The sequence below is a fragment of the Martes martes genome (genome assembly GCF_963455335.1).
Source record: "Martes martes genome assembly, chromosome: 7".
Taxonomy (NCBI): domain Eukaryota; kingdom Metazoa; phylum Chordata; class Mammalia; order Carnivora; family Mustelidae; genus Martes; species Martes martes.
In genome coordinates this window covers 127,774,071-127,793,175 of record NC_137894.1, presented here as the reverse complement: position 1 = coordinate 127,793,175, position 19,105 = coordinate 127,774,071, and the positions used below count along the sequence as shown (strand labels likewise).

Sequence of the window (19,105 nt, the reverse complement as noted above, 5' to 3'; positions counted from 1 at the left end):
TCTCGATCTCAGGGTCATGAGTTCAAGCCCCACACTGGAGCCCAGCTCCAAGCCCAGTGTGGAGCCAACTTAAAAAAAAGGGGGGAGGGGAGTGCTTGGGTGACTCAGTGGGTTAAGCCTCTGCCTTCAGCTCAGATCATGATCTCAGGGTCCTAGGATTGAGGCCCGCATGAGGCTCTCTGTTCAGCACGAGCCTGCTTCCTCCTCTCTCTCTCTGCCTGCCTGCCTCTCTGCCTACTTGTGATCTCTCTCCATCAAATAAATTCTTAAAAAAAAAAAAAAAAAAAAAAAACTAAAACATTTTGGCAGCCATAGAGAAATTAAATTCATACTCCTAAACAAAGGTATAGAGAGTCCACTGGCCTAGATTTGCTTAAAGGATCTTAAGATTTTATGTTGCTTGTGTGTATGTACTCTGTGTATTTTTTTAAACAAAACTTACTATTAAAATTATATAAGAAAAATTACTTCTTTATTATGAGTATAGTCCATGGCCTCCTTTTCCCATAGAAACATTTGTTTTTACAACGGAATTTTTTACAACACAAAGTCTCCTAGAAACACTCATATCCTATAACAACAGAATGTTGTACGCCAAACTATGTGGGTAAACACTGATCTTCTGGAATTAATGTAGCTTTCGGTTTGGGGTTTTTTTGTTATTTTATTTTATAAATGTTATACTTTAAAAATATTTTAAAATGGACACTTAGGGTTGTTGACAAGACACTAAACTCCAGGGCAGTGTGGGCCACTAGAAGTGGTTTAGTCTAACCCCCCAGGTGGCAGATGAAGAAACTGGCTAAGAAAGGCTCAGTGTGATTCAGCTGGGACAGAACCAGACTCTTCCATGCCGTGGCCCCACATGCTCTCTCTACATCATTATCATGACTTCACACCTCCACACATGACTGTCAGTGTGTAACACCAGGACTAGCGTAACAAGGTCCTTCTCTCCCTTTACACAGTGTAAACACTGCTGGCCACCACGTCTGTAACTTGAGCTTCTGCATGATAGCTGCAGCTCCCCATGGAAGAGCTATCTGTGGTTTTCTGCCCTGGCTATCCATTAGCCTTTTCTGGAGAATTTCACAGCAAAACAGAAAGGCACAATGCATGGGCCCCCTCCTGGATCAGTGGAGTCAGAGCTGCTGTGTGGTACCCAGGCACTGGAATGTTTTAAAAGCTCCCCAGTGGGTTCAAAAGTGCTAGAGACAAGTGGAGAATCAAGAATGGGAAACTTGATACTAAAACCCAACACTCTGCATCAACTTGAGTGAACTAGTAAATAAGGAAATAATAATAAAGATTTTTAGGAAGTAAAACTTTTTTGCCAAGTAAAAATACCGGTCATTTTGCCAGAAGAGAAGCATCACTCCCAAGCCTCTCAGCACAACAGCCTCCCCTCTCCCCTGCTCCCTACTCCTGAGACCTGGGGCCTCACCACTCGTCAGAAGCAGTCCCAGTTAGCAACGAGGCCCCCTTTACTATCGTTCAATGTGGCCTCTTTCTTAGCCCCCACCTTCTCTGAGGCCTTTGCAGCACCTGAACTGCTGACCACCAGTCCTCCTGGGATGCTGTCTGCCCTGGGCTCTCCTCCCAACCCCCCTGTTCACGCCCTCCTTCTCAGCCTCGTCTACCAGCGCCCCTCAGAGCATCTCCACCACTGCCTAAGTGTTGCTGCCTCCCCAGGGCTCCTTCACTGCCTCTCCTGCCTCTGCACACCCTTCCTGGGCAATGCCACCCATCCCACTGTGTCACAGATACCCATATGCTACGCACACAGATCTCCTTCCTGAGACAAGCCCCAAAACTCAAATACACAAAACAAACTCTCTCATTTCCAGAGCTATTCTTCCTCCTCCATTTCTGACTATGGTGAAATACCATTACCACATACACCTTCATCTCCAACCTACAGACCTACATATAGCTTATCCCTGGCAGCCACCAGTGATGGGGCCCTGACACTGAGCTGTGAAGTGTTTCCTGAATCAATTCCCACCTCTGTTCATGGTCTTTGCCTCTATTCACCATCCTCTGTCATGATTATTGCCTCCCAACTCATTTTTTGCCTTCAATCTGCCCCTCCTTTCTTTTTTTTTTTTTTTTAAATTTTATTCATTTGACAGACAGAGATCACAAGTAGGCAGAGAGGCAGGCAGAGAGAAGAGGAAGCAGGCTCTATGCCGAGCAGAGAGCCCGATGTGGGGCCCCATCCCAAGACCCTGGGATCATGACCCGAGCCAAAGGCAGAGGCCTCAACCCACTGAGCCACCCAGGTGCCCCCTGCCCCTCCTTTCAATCCATCACCCTCCCGCTGGAGGTTTTTTTCCTAACCTAAAAATCTAATCACATCTTATCATGCCTTCACAAATCTCAACGCCTCACCAGTGTCCATAGAACAAAGTCAAATCTACTGTAACACGGAAGGCCTCTGCACAACTTGGCCTCCCCAACCTCTCCAACATCCTGCCTCTCCCTCTCAGGCACCGTCTGCCACAGCCACACCCGACACTCATAGACAGGGACACGGACACAGTGTGGCTCACTCGCTCAGGTAATACTCATGGCTAAACCCCTAGGGTGCATGTCACATGTACTTCATACTTTAAATCTGCACAATGACCCTATGATGGAGAAAGGCACTCTTTATTTTCCCTAATTAAAAATGAAGATAATGAAGCAGAAAAAGGTCAAATAACTTGTTTAAAGTCATACTCTGGTAGAACCAGGATTCAAACCCAGATAATGTAGTCTGGTTTCCAGGTCTGTGTTTACAACCACAACACCTGACCATCATCCATGTCAAGCCAGGCACCATGAGCCTTCCAAGAGCTAGCAAGAGACAAGAGGAACTGAATTCACAATTCAATGTGAATAGGGTTAGCGCACAGGCTTACAAAGCATGCCAGGCAAACCCCTCATGCGAGAGGCATTTACCCCAGTAAGCAGTAGAGGTGGGTCATGGTAATCGGAGGCAACACTTGCTCTGAAGCCTAAAGAAGCTGGAGTTAGCCAGAGGAAAAGGATTAGGGCGCAGGAGGAAGACTGTTTCAAGCAGGGAAAATGGTGCAGGTAAAGGATGGGGGCAAGAAAGAGAAGGGCAGGTTCCGTCCTGGCCAACAGCTTGGTGTTGCTACAGTACAGAAAGTACAAAAGGCTCGCTGACCTGCTGCTGGCGGGCGCCAATGCCCTCGGGGTAGAGGTGCCTGTGGGAGTGGAGATAGCCGATGGCCATCCGCAGGTTCTTCACGGTGATCACGGAGCCATAGGCCAGATCTGGGAGGGAGGCAGACAGTGGAGGGTGTGAGCTGTCATGGTGCTAGCGGTGGCCCCTGACTGGAAGGGGCCTCTGAAGCCACAGGACTCACTAACCCTCTCACAGACCACACTGGGCCTAGCGCCCCCTAAAGTGAGACGCACAGGTGCCTTCTCACTCCCATGGTGTCAACGCAAGTGGGAGTTCACTACAGGGTCTCACTGGTGTCCTCACCTCCCTTTCCTCCTCAGAACTTCAGAAGAAGCTGGTATTAACAGGGGTATTATCAAAGCACTACTTGTAAAAGCAAAAGATTAGAAACAGCCCATCCTTCAAAGTCTATACATACATTAAGCACAATAAAGGAAGAAGCATTTCAAGTCTTACCTAACATATTCTTCAAGATAGATATAATGTTATGATAGACTGTTAAGATAATTTTCACTTTTGCAAAGTCCTTTTGTGTCTTTTGAATCTAATACTATATAAAGTAGCTGTTCAATGGTGTTTGGGTTTGTTGGTTTTTTTAATTCAGAGTTTAAAAAAAAAAAGGAATAAACCAAGAAGATCCCTTCTGCCTGCAGGCCCTGGGTAACTGAGAAGCCTCTTTTCCTCTTTACTGTCCCTCTTCTCAGTGCCCTGCAATCTGGCTGCCCTGGCATTCCCCAGTCCACTGAGACACGTCTCGCTCCATCAGTGATAGACTACTCTGGTCCTCCTTTGTTCGTTCCTTTGGTCAGCAGATTGTATCAAATACAGAGTGGATCCAAAGCTGGAGGCGTCCTGGCTATGGCCCTGGGAGAGCCCTTAGAGAAGATGGCGGCACACACCGATGAGCACAGGACAGTGGGCAAGTGCCCCAGCAAAGGAGTGACAGTGTGTGACACGACGGGAGCCCAGAGCAGAGTAGGATGAATTCTCATGCAAAGAGTAAGAAGAGGCTGGCTTGATGGAAGAGATCACAGTGAGCTAGGCCTTTGAAACAACATGTAGGCATTTGCTAAACCCCACAGCTCCATTCTTCTACATTCTCACCCAGGCCAACATATGTAGCCCCGCACACTGCTGACCATCTTTGCTTCTGGAAATGCTCTGTTCCCCCTTCTCAACCCACACTCCCTCAAGGACTGTCTTCTGCAGCATCCTTTCCTAACTCCCTCCTCCTGCACTCCCAGTGACCTGGCTTCAGCCAGCCCAGATCTCATTCTCTTTCTACAGGTTTCTTACAGATCACAGCTACTGCCACGGTATCACTCTTCCTGTTAGCTGGCTGATTCCTCCTCTGAAAGCATCAGCCGCAAGCCCATTAGCCCTGTTGCAAGGATTTCCCCGAGCATCTCAAAATCAGCCTCTCTACAGTGGAACCCAGTATCTGTCTTTCTAAACGAACTTTTTAACCTGCTTTCCCTATTTCTCATTCTGTACAGTCTTGGCGGGGCCCCTGTGTCCTAGGCACTGTGCAAGGCACTGGAAAAACTAGAAGATGTCATTGTGCCTCCAAGAAACAATTACCTGGGCTCAAGTTCTCAGTGACATTTTTCTTTTGCTCTTTCCATGTCCAATCTCCCTTGTCCATGCCCATGTGCCCCACTCCTATGGCTGCTACCACAATGCCCAGCTCAAGTCCCCAGAATAGCTTTCCAGAGGGGATCCCTGCCTCCAATCCCATCCCCTCCCTAACCATCCTATGCTTCGCATCAGTGTTGCCTCCCGAAAGCACAGCCTTCCTGTCCTCCTTCATGCTCAAAGCCCTCTGCTGTGTCTCCACTGTCTATTTAATGAGTCAAATACCTCACCCAAATGTTTCAAACCCTTATAATCTGGGCCCAATCTATCCTTCCAGCCTTATCTTCTACTACTTTTCTACAGATAATCTGTGCCTTACATTGTGCCCTGTTCATGGCCTTGATCATGCTGTCCCCTCTGCGCTGTATGCCCTCTCCTCCCTCTCTGTCCATTCAAATCTACCCATTTTTCCAGGGCCAGGCTCCACGGCATCTCACTCTATGTACCTCTGATGCCCTCCAACCCCCTAGCAGAAGTGATCTCTTGCACCCTTCGATCCCTTATGTACTTAACACACACCGGATTCTCCACTCTGGAGGGCAGGCCCTCTACAGCCACCAGTGTGGCTAACGTGCTGAACTACGACCTGCGAATAAGTGGCTGGATGTGCGTCACAGAATGCGATGGTGGAAAATGACCACCAGCACCAGGGCCTTGTGCTTACACCAGATTCTCTCCGCTTGCCTTCCCACGGAGCTGACTTGGATGCTTCCACAGCCACAAGGGAGAGGTCACAAGCACAGCAGCTTGCTGTTCAAGGCTGCTCTTCCTGTGTCCCAAGTCACTCTTGAGTGCTCATCCCAGATCTAACTGGATGTTGCTCCCAGTCTGCCATCTATAGGCTAAAATAACTCAGGCTATCATGCTCATCCTTTCTAATTCACCTACCCAGAAAGGCTCCTGCCCTTCTACCTTCATAAAGGCCGAGATACTCACGTTCGGGGATGGAAGCATTGTGAAGGTTGTTGCCTGAAAGCCGGGCCTGGAAGGCAGAACTGAAGAAGCCATCACCAGGACCACTGTGGGAAAAGGAGCAGGAGAGAGACGAGTTCCTAGAGAGGAATTCTAATTTCCTGGGAACGCTAGGAAGAGCCCTGTGCAACTAGTCTAAAAAAAGACAACCAGAGTGGCAGCATGGTATTATGGGACAGACACAGTGGCGGAGTTGGAGTAACAGGGGTCCAGATCTCAAATCAGCCACTTACTAGCTAGGTGACTTTCAGAAGTAGCTAACTTTGTTTAGCCTCAATTCCTCATTCATACATTGGGGATTTAAAAAAAAAAAAAAAAAGAACTCAAAAAGGATCATGATGAAGCAAGAGAATATGTACAAGATGCTGACATGGGGTCGCTACTTGGTAAATGGGAACCACAGCCAGTGCTGCTGAGATTATCACCCTCCTCCAACTGCACGCCTTATTCTGGCCCATCCCTGTTAAGCACAGGGGCTCTGCTTAGGGATAAGGGGCAGTTAGGCTATTAGGACGTTCTCCTCTTCCTTCTGGCTTTTCTGAGCCCTCTGGATACCCAAAAGATGGAACATAGAAGAAACAAACAGATAAAATCCACCAGGTCCCTCTAACATCCCAACCACAGACCCAGCAAATCACAGAGCCCACCCACAGGCTGAGAGGCAAGAGGAAAACAGGAAGCAAGAGGCTGGAAAGGCTCTGCTGTACCTTTTGTTCAGCACCATGAAGTGAACAGCGTAAGTGGCCATGTAGAGAGTCAAGGGCAGCACTATGAGGCACAGGACGCGAGCAGTCAGGTGTTTCCCCACAGTCACCTGCAAACACAGCCAGTGTGGGGTGCTGGGCACATGGGATTTTATTCTACTTTGTACCTTATATGTGCGGTATATGTAACTTTTTATGTGTGAATCAAAATCACAAAAAATTGAAAAACTAACAGCCAACAAGAAAAAAATGTGAAAACCCTAGCCTTTCCATAACACCCCTCCCCACTCCGGCCCTGCAAGGGGGTGAACCTGGGCCAGCCCTCTGCTGCCTATGCAGGCCCTCACCCAGGACCCCAGACCTTCCCTGCATCTTCAGCCTCATCACTCATCAGTCCCCTCTACCTCCCAGTTCCACTGAGCTCCCTGCATGGTCCCTACGCTTCCTGTACTGCGCCAGCCCTATCCGTCACACACATAAGTGTTCCTGATCTATAGCTCAGGCCTCAGCTTCCCCCCAGAAACCTTCCTGGACCACGTGACCCAGGCTCATGCCCTCCACTGTGCCCTCACAGCACTTTTTGGCTGGACTGTAATCACCCGTTCACTTATTTCTCTCTCTCCATTGTCTCTGGAGGGCAGGAATCCTTGTTTTGTTCATCTGCATATTCCATGTTTCAGACTTAAAGGTAGTCTGTCTGTATTTTCTGAGCTAATAAACGAACTTATCAAGGCTTTGGTTCAGAGGCGATGGTAAAGCATTGTGGTGAAGTAGTTCTGGTCTGGAGTCAGCCTCCTCTAAGCCTGAATCCTATATCTACCTTTATCACTTGTACAGTCTTGGACACACGATTACCTCTCTAGGTCTGGACTTCCTCATTTGTGAAGAGAAGGTAATAACGACCTACCTCACAGGACTGTTAGGAGAGGTAAATGAGACAGTGAGGGTGAAGCCCTTTGCCCAGTGCCTGGCACAGAATCAGCTCTTAGTTAATAATACTTTAATAAACTCTAAAGGCCCTTACTCGCCTCCAAATCTGGAGACCCTGGGTCAGAGAAAGAACATTGTGAGTTCATAAAGTCATCCTACCCATTTTACCCAAGATCCCAAGCAGCAAGTATATGCCATATATTTGGCATGAGCCCAGCTGGACAGACTCCCCTGGCTGGGTAGTTTGTAGAGCATTTAAAAAACATCACAGAAACAAATGCCAAAAGAAAATTCCAAGGATGTTGGTTCATCCTCTCCCTTTAAACCTCTCTAGCCTCTGAGCATGCCCTGCTTCCTACTGTCAGGCTGCCTACAGACAATGGCCGGATCCAGCCCACCTCAGGCCGAGAATACAGCCACTCCACCACCTGCAGCAGAGGCAGAGAAAGGCCACTGGCTCTGCTGCGCAATACCAGGGAGCAAAGACATTTCCACAGGCACTTGGGTTCTCACCACTGAAAGACTGAGGTCTCCAAACAGGTGCCAAAGGTCTGAAATGGTGTTCCACCCCACTTGCAGGATGATAAAGAGGCCAACAAACTTGACCCCTAAAGCACCAGCCAGATTAACGCCAGTCAGGCTGAGCCAGAACCACCAGGGGGCAGAGAAGGGCCTGAAAACCAACAAGACACAGAGTTCAGTTTGGCAGCTGGAACCAAACTAAAAAAAAACCAAGAGCAGCAGTGGGGAAGGGCAGAGGTGTTGTGACCCTGACAGACTGGGCCTACACTCTTCCTGGAGGGCTCCTAACCTCAGGGGCCATGGCGTGGCTCCAAGGAGCATGGGGTCTATGAAACTCCCGAAACCGCAGGAAGCAGAGTGAGAGTAAGGAGGACCTTTTTCTGGCTGGGGCTCTAGCTTTCCTGCCTAAGTACAGGGCTCAAAGTAAGAAAAAGGCTTGTTCTTCAGTAGTGACCGATCAAGTAGGAGGAAAAGGCAAATCCAGAGAGGCCCATCGGATTCAGCCAGCCCTCTCCTGGGGTCACCTGCACCCCTTGTAAAGTCACCAAGTATTGCTTACTATGTGTCAGGCGCTGTTCTGAGCACTTTACACATATAAACTAACAGTCACTACAACTCAGCAGAGGTGGGTCGTATGATGATGCCCTTCACCCAGAGGAGGAAACTGAGATACAGAGAGGCTCAGCAGTACAGCTAGCAAGTGGTAGAGCATGGTCCTAACCCCAGCGGTCGGTTCCAAAGTTTGCTACACTTCCAGCACCCAGTGCTCGGTGCTGCCACTTCCCACTAGCTGGCTGCCTCCTCTGCCAGAGTGAAGGCTCCTTAACCTCGAGACTTATGTACCTCCGGCCCCTGGCACAGTACCTGGCACATAGTAAGTATTCAAGAAGTGGCAGGTGGAGGCGGACGTGATCACCCAAAGCCAGAGAGAGATGGTAGTCGCTGGATCTGGCTTTACTAGAGTAATGTAATTTAATGAGCCTGGCCACGGAGAAACCAAGCTGACTCCTAGAAAAGCCTAGGAGGAGCCAGCTCTTTTGGTTTGAATAGAATGAATGACCTACTCTACTCTCTCAGAGGCAAAAGGATGACCTGAAAAAGACCATTCTGGAAGAAGACCAGGCCCTCCAGAATAGCTTTAGAACTGACCAGGGCCTGCAGAGATCCTCTTGACTGGTATGGACTGCTTAAGCCAACCTTTATATACATTCTTCCTGTCAGTGGGTCAAGAATGGATGCAACCATGGAGGAGGGCAGGGAGACAAATAGCTCCCAGGCGGTTTCTCTCCTGGTTCCCTCCCCTCTAGGACAAAGAATGTGAAGGGAAAAGTTATCTTGGGATCCCTAACCAGCACTGGTGCCAAGGGTGGCTTAGAAGATGGTGGGGTTGAGGAAGGCATTAGGACTCCATAATATCCACAAACCTGTATCCAAATCCACCCATTATAATATCCTTAAAACAGATAATTGACATTTTCTTATTTTTACACAAAACAAAGATAAAAGTATTTCTAGAAAACATATTAAAATCTATTTTTATGGGGCACCTGGGTGGCTCAGTCGGTTAAGCATCCAACTCTAGATTTCGGCTTAGGTCATGATCCCAGGGTCATGGGTTTTCATTGGGCTCATGCTAAGTGTGGAGCCTACTTGGGATTCTCTCTCTCCCTCTTCCTCTGCCCCTCCTCCTCTACATGCAAGCATATGTGCGTATGCTCTCTCTCTAAAAATAAACAAACAAATAAATAAATAAAGTAAAATAAAAATAAAAAATATTTTTATGATCTAAAATGGGCAATCCAAGTTTTAAAAAAAAGTATGCTTGCCTTAAGTGCAGTTTCAAGACAAGTCCTGTAGGCACCCACCCTGTCCCTGGTCATTACAGAAATTCTGGAGCTGCACAGCTTCTGACCCCCAATGCCCACCCCACAAAGATGGTGTTTCTGACCTGTCGGCGCAGGAGTTGTACTTGACCATGCTCAGCATGGCAGCCATGATGAAGAACATCAAGATGGGGTCAAGGAGGATATACTGGGACAGAGTGAGGCATCCCGTATCTGAAAAACATGAGCTCAGCAGTGAAAAAGGGAATCAGAGATGGACCCCCCGAGAACCAAACACCCCAACAATAGGAAATAGCGTACCTTATGCTAAATTGCATGTAAGCATTTATGTGGTCAAGACCAGATGAGTCACTGAGTCATCAGGGAGGTGGAAGGCCATAGCTTTGGGGTTGACCAAAGCCCAGGGATAGGAAACTATCTCACAATGCTTTCAGGCCCATGACCCAAGAAAGGACCATGTCATGCAAACAGATGGAGCAGTCCTGAGACAAGGGTTCTTCCTCATTTCCACCATCAAAAAGGGAGTTGTGTCAGCCTGCTTACATAGCCGCAAACTACCTATACCTAGAATAGAGTCTTAGCATGTTACATAAAGTCTCTGTCGGCAAATGATTCTCCACACAGGCACCAAAATGATTGTTTTTAAAACAAAATGTCACTACATCAAGCCCCTGCTTGAAGCCTCCAATGTCTTGCCGCTCACTCAGACTAACCAGGTCCTCATGACAGCTGCCAAAGCCGGCATGGTCTCCCTCCCTAAGCAACCTCCTGTCCCAACACCCTCTGCCTCGTTCACTCTACTCTGGTCACACTTGGCCTCCTCGCTGTCCCCTGAATCCACCAAATCCTGCCTTGAACCAGAACCACCACACATGCTGTTCCCTCTGCCTGAACATGCTTCACTCAGATCTCTGCATACGGCTTCATGTTTTGCTTCACTCAGCAATCCGCTCAAGATTGCTGCTTACAAGAGAATCCCTCCCCATTACTCTCTCCCTTACCCTACTCTGTTTTCTACATTGCACTATGGCTTACATTGTTACATTCCAGACTTATAATTTACTTGCTTATTTGTCATCTGCCCCCACCAGTAGGTAATTTCCATGACAGCACAGTGTTTCATCAGCATATCCTCGGAGGCCCAGAAAAGTGGCCTGGCACAGAGGAGATGCTGGAAAAACAATTGTGGGATGAAAAAAAGAATAAATGCAGAGGATGAATAACTGAGAAGGGAAATTAAAGACACAAAGAAAAAGCCACCAATCCTCTACAGAGAGGCCCTACAATCTTGCAACATATCTGTCAAAATACAGCCAGAATCACCCCCGAAATGTCCACCTAACTTGGCCTGGGCTTCTTTAAATGTTAAGATCTATGAGGTCATGAATTCACTTTCATAAAAATCAGAATAGCACAGAATCAATTTCTACAGATCAATGCTCATTTATCCATGTGGGACTTATCCACAGAAAATAAAGTTCCCATTTTGTTATTTCCTGTCACCCTGCTACTTCTGAGACACCTGCCCTCACATTCAGTTGGAATCAGTTTAAGGAGTGCAAAGTTATAGCAACCTGAGAGATCTTGATAGTAACCTGAGAGAAGCAGAATTAGAATCATAAGCATCCTTCAAATACACACACACACACACACACACACACATACATTTATCCTCTTATCTACACCAAATTCAAATGTGGATAACCTGGAGATAATCTATTCTTGGGATTATGTATGTGAGCACTCCCCTTTAGTAATATAAAGGTGAGCTACACACAACTATTTTTATATGTAATAATCACTGGTGAAGAAAGAAGACTTGTAATACATTTACCCAATCCTAAAGTTACTTAAGCATTGGGTCATGGACAGAATCCTTAAATGTATTGATTTCCACCTCCACTCATAATGTGGCAGTCAATCTCCTAAGAATCATGGTATCAGACAACTTACCAAAGGTGAGGAGGGCAGCGGAGAGCAGTGCTGCCGGAAGGGACCTGGACAGTTCCAATACAGTGAGGTAGGCAAAGGGGACCAGCAAGGAACCGAGGAAAGCACAGAACTATGGAAGGAAAAGACAAGCAGTCAAACAGGCAGATAAGCATCAAAGATCTACTTGACTTGGTACAAATGACTGTTTAAAATGGAGGACCTTGGGCAGACATGACTTGGTGACGTGAAATCACCTGGAATGTCTATAAGCAAGAAAGGGGTGGTGTGACAGTGAATCGTCAAATCAAGCAACATGTGTGTGCCCATTGAGCACCATCGAACACTGACATGAAATCAGCAAAGTTCAGCCGAGGAGGTGTGCACAGGATGGCACACAGTTTAATAGGGGACTCTGAAGTGGGACTGGCCCATCCGCTGCTAGCTGTGACTAAAATTGTACATCTCTGAACCTCAGCCTCCCCATCTGTGTCATATGAAAAATTAGAGTTCCTGCCTCAGAGACTTTTATCTGGAGATTAAATGAGCTAGTTTTATCAGCAGACACAAAGTACTCAATAAACATTAGCTTCCACTACACAACTGTCAGTACAAGCAGAGAAAGACCTCTCTACAGTGTTTTAATATTCTGGAGCATTCTATTATTATTTCTGTTATTTCTCCCTTGGATCTTCTCTTCAATCACACCAGAAATGACTCTTTAATCTACAGGTTGCATTTTGATTCTGGGAAAAAAATTATCTGACACTTCAGTATCTGGAGAATTGTTTTTTTGTTTTGTTTGGAACCACCAGCTCTCTCTCCACCTCCCTACCCTGTCCATCAAGAGTAAATAGACAAGCCTGGGGAAATGGAAATTCTCACATTTGGGTTGTCACTTTTTGTCAACTGAAAGCAATGTGTCCTAGTGTGAGAGGAAACGAGGCTGTCATATCTGGCCTTCTCGATTTCCACAGCAAGTCCATAGTGAGTCAGGCCTCTATCCAATTACATATGCTATGTGATGTTCAAAAGTCATTAGGAAGACGCAGAACCACTTAAGAATATGAACTTGAGGGCTAGGGCAATCCTTATTTAATACAGTGTAATATGACCATGCAAATCACCCAGTGATTAGATCAAATAAGCACACAGTATTTATCTAAAGTGCTTTGAGCTCCTTAAGGAACAGAGCTTGTAAATAAATGCAACCTGTTCTGAGAGCTCCAAATCTGAAGTCAGGTTTTGTAGGTTTCATTTAGCTGCAGATAAGGGGTCCCCACAGAGTTGGGTACTTAGGGCCGGTGATGCTCCTCAAGATGGGTGCTATGACTCGGGGAAAACACGTAGCCTCCTCTAAATATTGGAAAACCCCTTTTGGGTGCCTGAAACCTTCATGGGGAAAGAAGCAGTGACCTGGTGTCGGGAGTGTGGGATGCTGAGATCTTAAGAAGAGCCCTCCAGAGACAGGCAACCCTCTAGCAGTTGTGGCCACGGAGGGGAATGACGTGCAGCTTGCCAATGTGCTGAGGCCAATGTCAGGGCTGCAGGAGCCTCCTGGCTGCCTGGGTCCTAGGTTGCTCTCCAACCCAAAGTCTGAAGCCTCACATGGGCTGGGCAATAGGTGACTGTGTGCTTGCTCCTACCCATGAAATCTCTGTATTATCTGTGGCCTCCCTTCACATCCTTATCCACCGCAGTTCTGAATCTCTATACCTAACTCTCTACTACAGGATGGGGGTCCAATCTTCCTCCCCTCCCACTGCCACCCAAAGTCCCTTTGTCTACACCTGCCACCATTCCAGGGCTCCAACTGTAAGTTCTGACCGAGTGTGGCCCCAGGGTTCAGTCTAGAGCAAGTCAGGAAGCCTTACTCCTCTCATTCCCATGTAGTTGTGATGCTCATACTTGTCCCCAGGCTTCTGGAACAAAAAAGTCCCATCATATCCACTCAGGTAGCCAGCAAGACCTATAAGCATCTGAGGAGAGAAGAAGAACAAACAAAAAGATGATGAGAGACTTTTAAGATTCCTCTGTCCCCGAACTTCCCTCCAGCTGCCCCCAGAGTTTGGATTCCCTTGATAACTGTCCATAGGAGTTGCCAATGTGACATTTTCTCCTGCAGCTGTTGCAGAGCAAAGAATCTTTTGTTTAAAGAGCCCTTTGCTTAAAACAAATCCTCTCTTGTGTTAAGGCCAAGTTCTTGGGAATAGTGCAGATTGAACACTTAGGAAGAAAACCCCCACAATTTGAAGGGCAGTGCCAGGAAGGGCTCTCTCATTCAGCTTTCTTTCATTTGCTATGAAATAAAACATGACAGCCCATGGGGGAGGCCACAGGCAGGGGCTGATTCCTGGGAGACTGGCCCTCTGAAAGGAAGATGAGATTCCAAGTCAGAATGAGGAGGGAGAAAAGTGACCAAGGAGTTCCACACCAGCAATAGGCAGAAGGGAAGAAAGGAGGTTAAAAGGATGCTAAGACAGACATATTTCCCCAGAGGAGAAAAGTCCCAGTGGAAAAAAAATACCAAAAGGTCAGAGACCAGCTTCTCCCACTTCCAATATTTCAAAGAAGGGCAACCCTGGCACATTCCAAACCAGAACAAAGCAGCTATTACACTAAGACGGGGATTTGTGAATCCTTCAAAATGTTCAAGAGGATCAGCTTCTTCATTTCTACCTTTCCAACTTCCAACAGCATAAAAGTCTCTTTTCCACACAAGCAATCAGAAGCTTCAAAGCCATGAAAACTGTCAGCAAATACCAAGCAATTTTAACACCAGGCTGCCCAGCCCGGACACCGGTGCTCCAGTTAAGCTGTGCAGAGGGATAGAATATCTGTCTGTATTAAGAAAGCCCCTCCCTGAAACACTGCTTGTGGGGCTTGGGTTTGGACCACGAACCAGCTCACTTTTTATTATAAGTAGCTCTAACCAAAGTTACTCTCTATAGTTCCATGTCAAGGAATAGAGGCCAAAATTCAACAGTAAATGATTATAACAGAAGTTAATGTAACTATTTAACATAAAGTAAGAGGAGGTACTGAAAAGACAGAGCCATCCAAATACCCAGATTAACAAAAACTGACAGGAGACAATCAAATGCATGCCCCTTCCCACCTGGAATCTCAGAGGACAAATTCACAAATCCACCTGGTGCTGGTATAAGTTCCCAGACTGCTTGGCAGGTCTGGTATAGTGAAGAAATACACAGATGGTTTGCATCTCAGCTCTCTGATTGCGGACAATACCTAATATGTCTGAGCTACAAGTAGTAAAATCTCCCTTGCAGTGGGAGGGTAGGGTTGTGAGGATCAGAGACAGTGCAATAGGTCAAACACCTGGCACTCTGCTGGGCACTACGCCGAGCCCTTGCGAGGCAACTGAAATTCAGTTCCCTCAAGGTTAAAAGTAGCCCTGAGTTAATTCCCTAACTAACTCATTCAAATCAGTAAGAAAAGCAAATTCTATAGGAAACAAAACAATAATGGCTAATAAACATATGAAGAAAATATTCAACGCAACTCATAAAGACATGTGAATGAAAACAGTGACACACCATTTTTTATTTTCAAATTGGCAAAGTCCTGAAAGTATTATCATACCAGCGCTGGCAATGGTGTGGGAGAAGCAAGAACCCTCATACGCTATTGGGGGGAATATATATCACTACAATATTTTTGCAGAAAAACTCAGCAATATCTAACACAAATTTAAATGTGTGTATCCTTTGACTCTTTTTAGTTTGGCTGCTAAGAACCTTTTAGATACACCTGCACAACTATGAAAAGATTAATGTACAAGGATGTTCATTGCAAAATCTTTGTAATGGCTGAAAACTGGAATTAACATAAATGTCCACCAATTAAAGATGGACAAAATAATCTATGGCACATCTGTATAATGGAAAAATACATAGCCATTAAAATGAATGGAGTACGACAGTTATAAAAAAGGATGAGATCATGCCATTTGAGAAAGCATGGATGGACCTAAAGGGTATTATGCTAAGCCAGACTAAAAAAGACAAACACTATACGATTCTACTCATAAATGGAATCTTTAAAAAATGAATAAATAAACAAAAACAGATTCGGAACTATAAATACTGAGTACAAACTGTCGTTGCTAGAGGGAAAGGAGTGTGGGATGGGCAACGTGGGTGAATGGGAGTAGGAGATACAGGCTTCCACTTATGGAATGAGTAAATCACGGAAATAAAAAGCACAGCATAAGGACTACAGTCAGTGATATCGTAGGAGCGATGTAACAGGACAGATGGTAGCTACACTGGCGGTGAGCACAGCATAACACAGAAACTTGTCAAATCACCATGTTGTATACCCGAAATTAATGTAACATCGTGTGTCAAATATACGCAAACTTAAAAAGTTAAAAAATACAATAAAAAATATTTTTAAAAATGGAGTATATTTTTATGTGCTAATGTGAAAGAAGTTGAGATATATCCTGTTTAAAATTCAACTTGCTGAACAAATTTAGTTTGGTCCTATTTATATATATAAGTTGTTCATGTGCACATCTATAAATATACTCACGTATCAGTAAAAAGAATTTCTTTTTCTTTTAAGATTTTATTTATTTATTTGTCAGGGAGAGAGTGTGCACAAGTGGGGGGAGGGGCAGAGGAAAAAGCAGGCTCTGCATTGAGCAAAGAGCTCAATGTGGGACTAGATCCCAGGACTCTAGGATCATAACCAAAGGCAGATGCTTAACCAACTGAACCACCTAGGCAACCTGCATAAAGAATTTTTAAGAAAACATATATAAAAAACTAATAAAAATAAAAACATATATAAGAAACTAATAGAAATGTGGGGAGAAGTAGCTCTTGACCTTTGACTTCCTTCTGTGTTAATCAAATGTTTCACTCTATGCAGGCATTTCTATTTCCTCCAGGGCTGGGGGCCAGCATGGAGGGACAGCTAGCAGGCTCAGTACTGCAGGAGAAAACCTCCCATTCACAACTTCAAGGGGCTTTCTGATTCTTTGACTGGCTTGGCCTTAGAACCTATGAAAGCTACTGTGTTCATCACTCTCTTTCAACCAGGTAGAGCACAGGACCATCGGGAGATAAATTAGGGGGGCAGATGGACCTAACTCCCCAAGGGCGCCTTATAAAGAAGCTTCACATTTCCCACTACCCAGAGGGACCAGATGAGCCAGGGGAGGCTTAAGTAAAAACAAATCAGCCAGTGTTCCACAGGCATGTCTTCACTGTGCTCAGCACTAGGGGACTCCAAACACAGACAGGCAGTCCCCACCTGAAAGACTGGGCTAGGTTCCCTATGGGGGGAAAAAAAATCTCCTCCACCAGGGGAGCTCGTTCACCGACTAGCCCAGTGCAAACACTCAACACATTCTATTGCTTATTCCTATAGTAGCTAACAGATACCATCTAAGTGGTGGGCCAAGACAAGTATCATGAAGCAGTGTGCTGTAACAGTTAAGAGAGTAGATGTTAAATCAGCCTGAAACTTGACTCTGCCACTTACCAACTTTCTTCCCTATGGCAAACTTCTTTTCCTCTCTGTGCCCCAGTTTCCCCACTGGCAAAATGGGGATACAACAGTACCTACTTCCTAGGTTATTCTGAGAGAGAAGATAATCACCAAAAGTGACTAGAACAAAGTTTTCAATTGCTCTGATTTTTATTGATATTATCTTATAAAGGAAAAAGGAAGAGGCATAATATTTTCCACTCCAGCTCTGGGTTCAGAGCTAATTATGAAATAGGTCACTATCCCACCTCCCTCTCCACCCCTCTCTGGTCTCTACCAATGCTTTCGTACCCCTAAGCCCACCTGTCTCGTATCACCACCCCTGCCTCCCATCACCTCTGCCTTCATCCCCAAGTGCTCCCTGCTCCAGGATCACACCCCCACTTTGTAACGGACCAATTATTGCCTCTTGGTGCCAAGGATCTCAGCCTCCAGTTAGGAAGAATGGGCTGATCTATGAGCCTTCTCAGAGGTCGTTGTTTTTAGAGGAGTGAAATGAATTCTCACTGTGGGATTTCTAATTGTAAAACATGTGAGAGGTACAGGTCAAAGAATGTGCCTGCTGGGAGTGGGGAAGGGGTTTGCTCCCCTGTTGACAATGAGCTTCTCTCAGCAATCTCTGCTTTATGCAAGGTACTCCTTCTTTCCATTGTTTACTTTTCTGAACTGAGGTGAAATTCATACACCATAAGACTCACCATTTTAAAGTGTACAGTTCAGTGGCTTCTAGTATATTCCCAAGGTTATGCCACCATCACCTCTACGTAATTCCAGAGCATTTCATCACCCCAGAAGAAATTCCCTAACCATTTGCAATCACTCCCTAACCCCCCTTCTCCACCAGAACATGGCCACACTACCAATCTAGTTTCTGCTTCTATGGATTTGCCTATTCTAGACATTTCATATAAATAGAATCATATACTATTGTGGCCTTTTATGGCTAACATCTTTCACTTAGCATTATGTTTACAAAGACTCATCCATGTTGTAGCATGTATCAACACTTCATTCCCTTTTTATGGCTGAATAATATTCCATCATATAAATATGCCATATTTTGTATATCAATCCATTGGTTGATGGACTCCCTCTCCATTTCTGGGCCCAGAGAACTCCTCAAAACATCAAAGATTTTCCACGGAAGCAGCTGGCCTGGAATGTCAGGGATTTCTTTCCACAAGCCCAAGACTCAAATCCAAAATTGAGATTTCACTCCAACCCTTCGAAGAGAGCTGTCAGTCACCACACTGCTTACCTTTCCCAGAGGTGGGTGCACATCAAAGAAAAAGGTGCGGTTGATATAATAGCTTCCCATTTTTCCAAAGTGAGTCTCATCCCAACTAAGGGAAAAACAGGAAGAGAAATGAGAATTTTTAAATTATCATACAACCTGGGGTGCCTGGGTGGCTCAGTCCATTAAGCGTCTGCCTTCTGCGCAGGTCATGATCCCGGGGTCCTGGGATCCAGCCCCACAGTTGCTCCAGTTGGCTTGTTCCTCTCCGTCTGCCCCTTCCCTCACTTCTGCACACACACACTCCCTCTCTTTCTCTGTTTCTCTCTCCCTCTCAAACAAATGAAGTCTTAGAAATAAATAAGTAAATTATCATGCAATCCAAATAACCATAATAAAGCATGGTTAAAATAAAAAACTATGGGGACACCTGGGTGGCTCAGTTGGTTAGGCCACTGCTTTCGGCTCAGGTCATGATCCCAGGGTCCTGGGATTGAGTCCCACATCCGGCTCCTTGCTCAGCGGGGAGCCTGCTTCTCTATCTGCCTCTGCCTGCCTCTCTGCCTGCTTGTGCTCTCTCTCTCTTTCTCTCTCTCTTATGAACAAATAAAATCTTTAAAAA

General features: G+C 45.9%; 1 protein-coding gene across 1 annotated transcript in view; it reads right to left on the bottom strand.

Annotated features, from left to right (window-relative positions):
* POMT2 (protein O-mannosyltransferase 2) overlaps positions 1-19,105 on the bottom strand; it is a gene marked incomplete at its 5' end in the record, with an annotated part of 42,667 nt that overhangs the window by 16,839 nt on the left and 6,723 nt on the right. The window contains 8 exons of the mRNA XM_080807519.1: positions 3,173-3,282; positions 5,765-5,847; positions 6,508-6,614; positions 7,948-8,107; positions 9,905-10,013; positions 11,754-11,862; positions 13,604-13,708; positions 18,508-18,592. Coding sequence (XP_080663645.1) covers positions 3,173-3,282; positions 5,765-5,847; positions 6,508-6,614; positions 7,948-8,107; positions 9,905-10,013; positions 11,754-11,862; positions 13,604-13,708; positions 18,508-18,592 — 868 coding nt within the window. The remainder of the gene's footprint in view (positions 1-3,172; positions 3,283-5,764; positions 5,848-6,507; positions 6,615-7,947; positions 8,108-9,904; positions 10,014-11,753; positions 11,863-13,603; positions 13,709-18,507; positions 18,593-19,105) is intronic.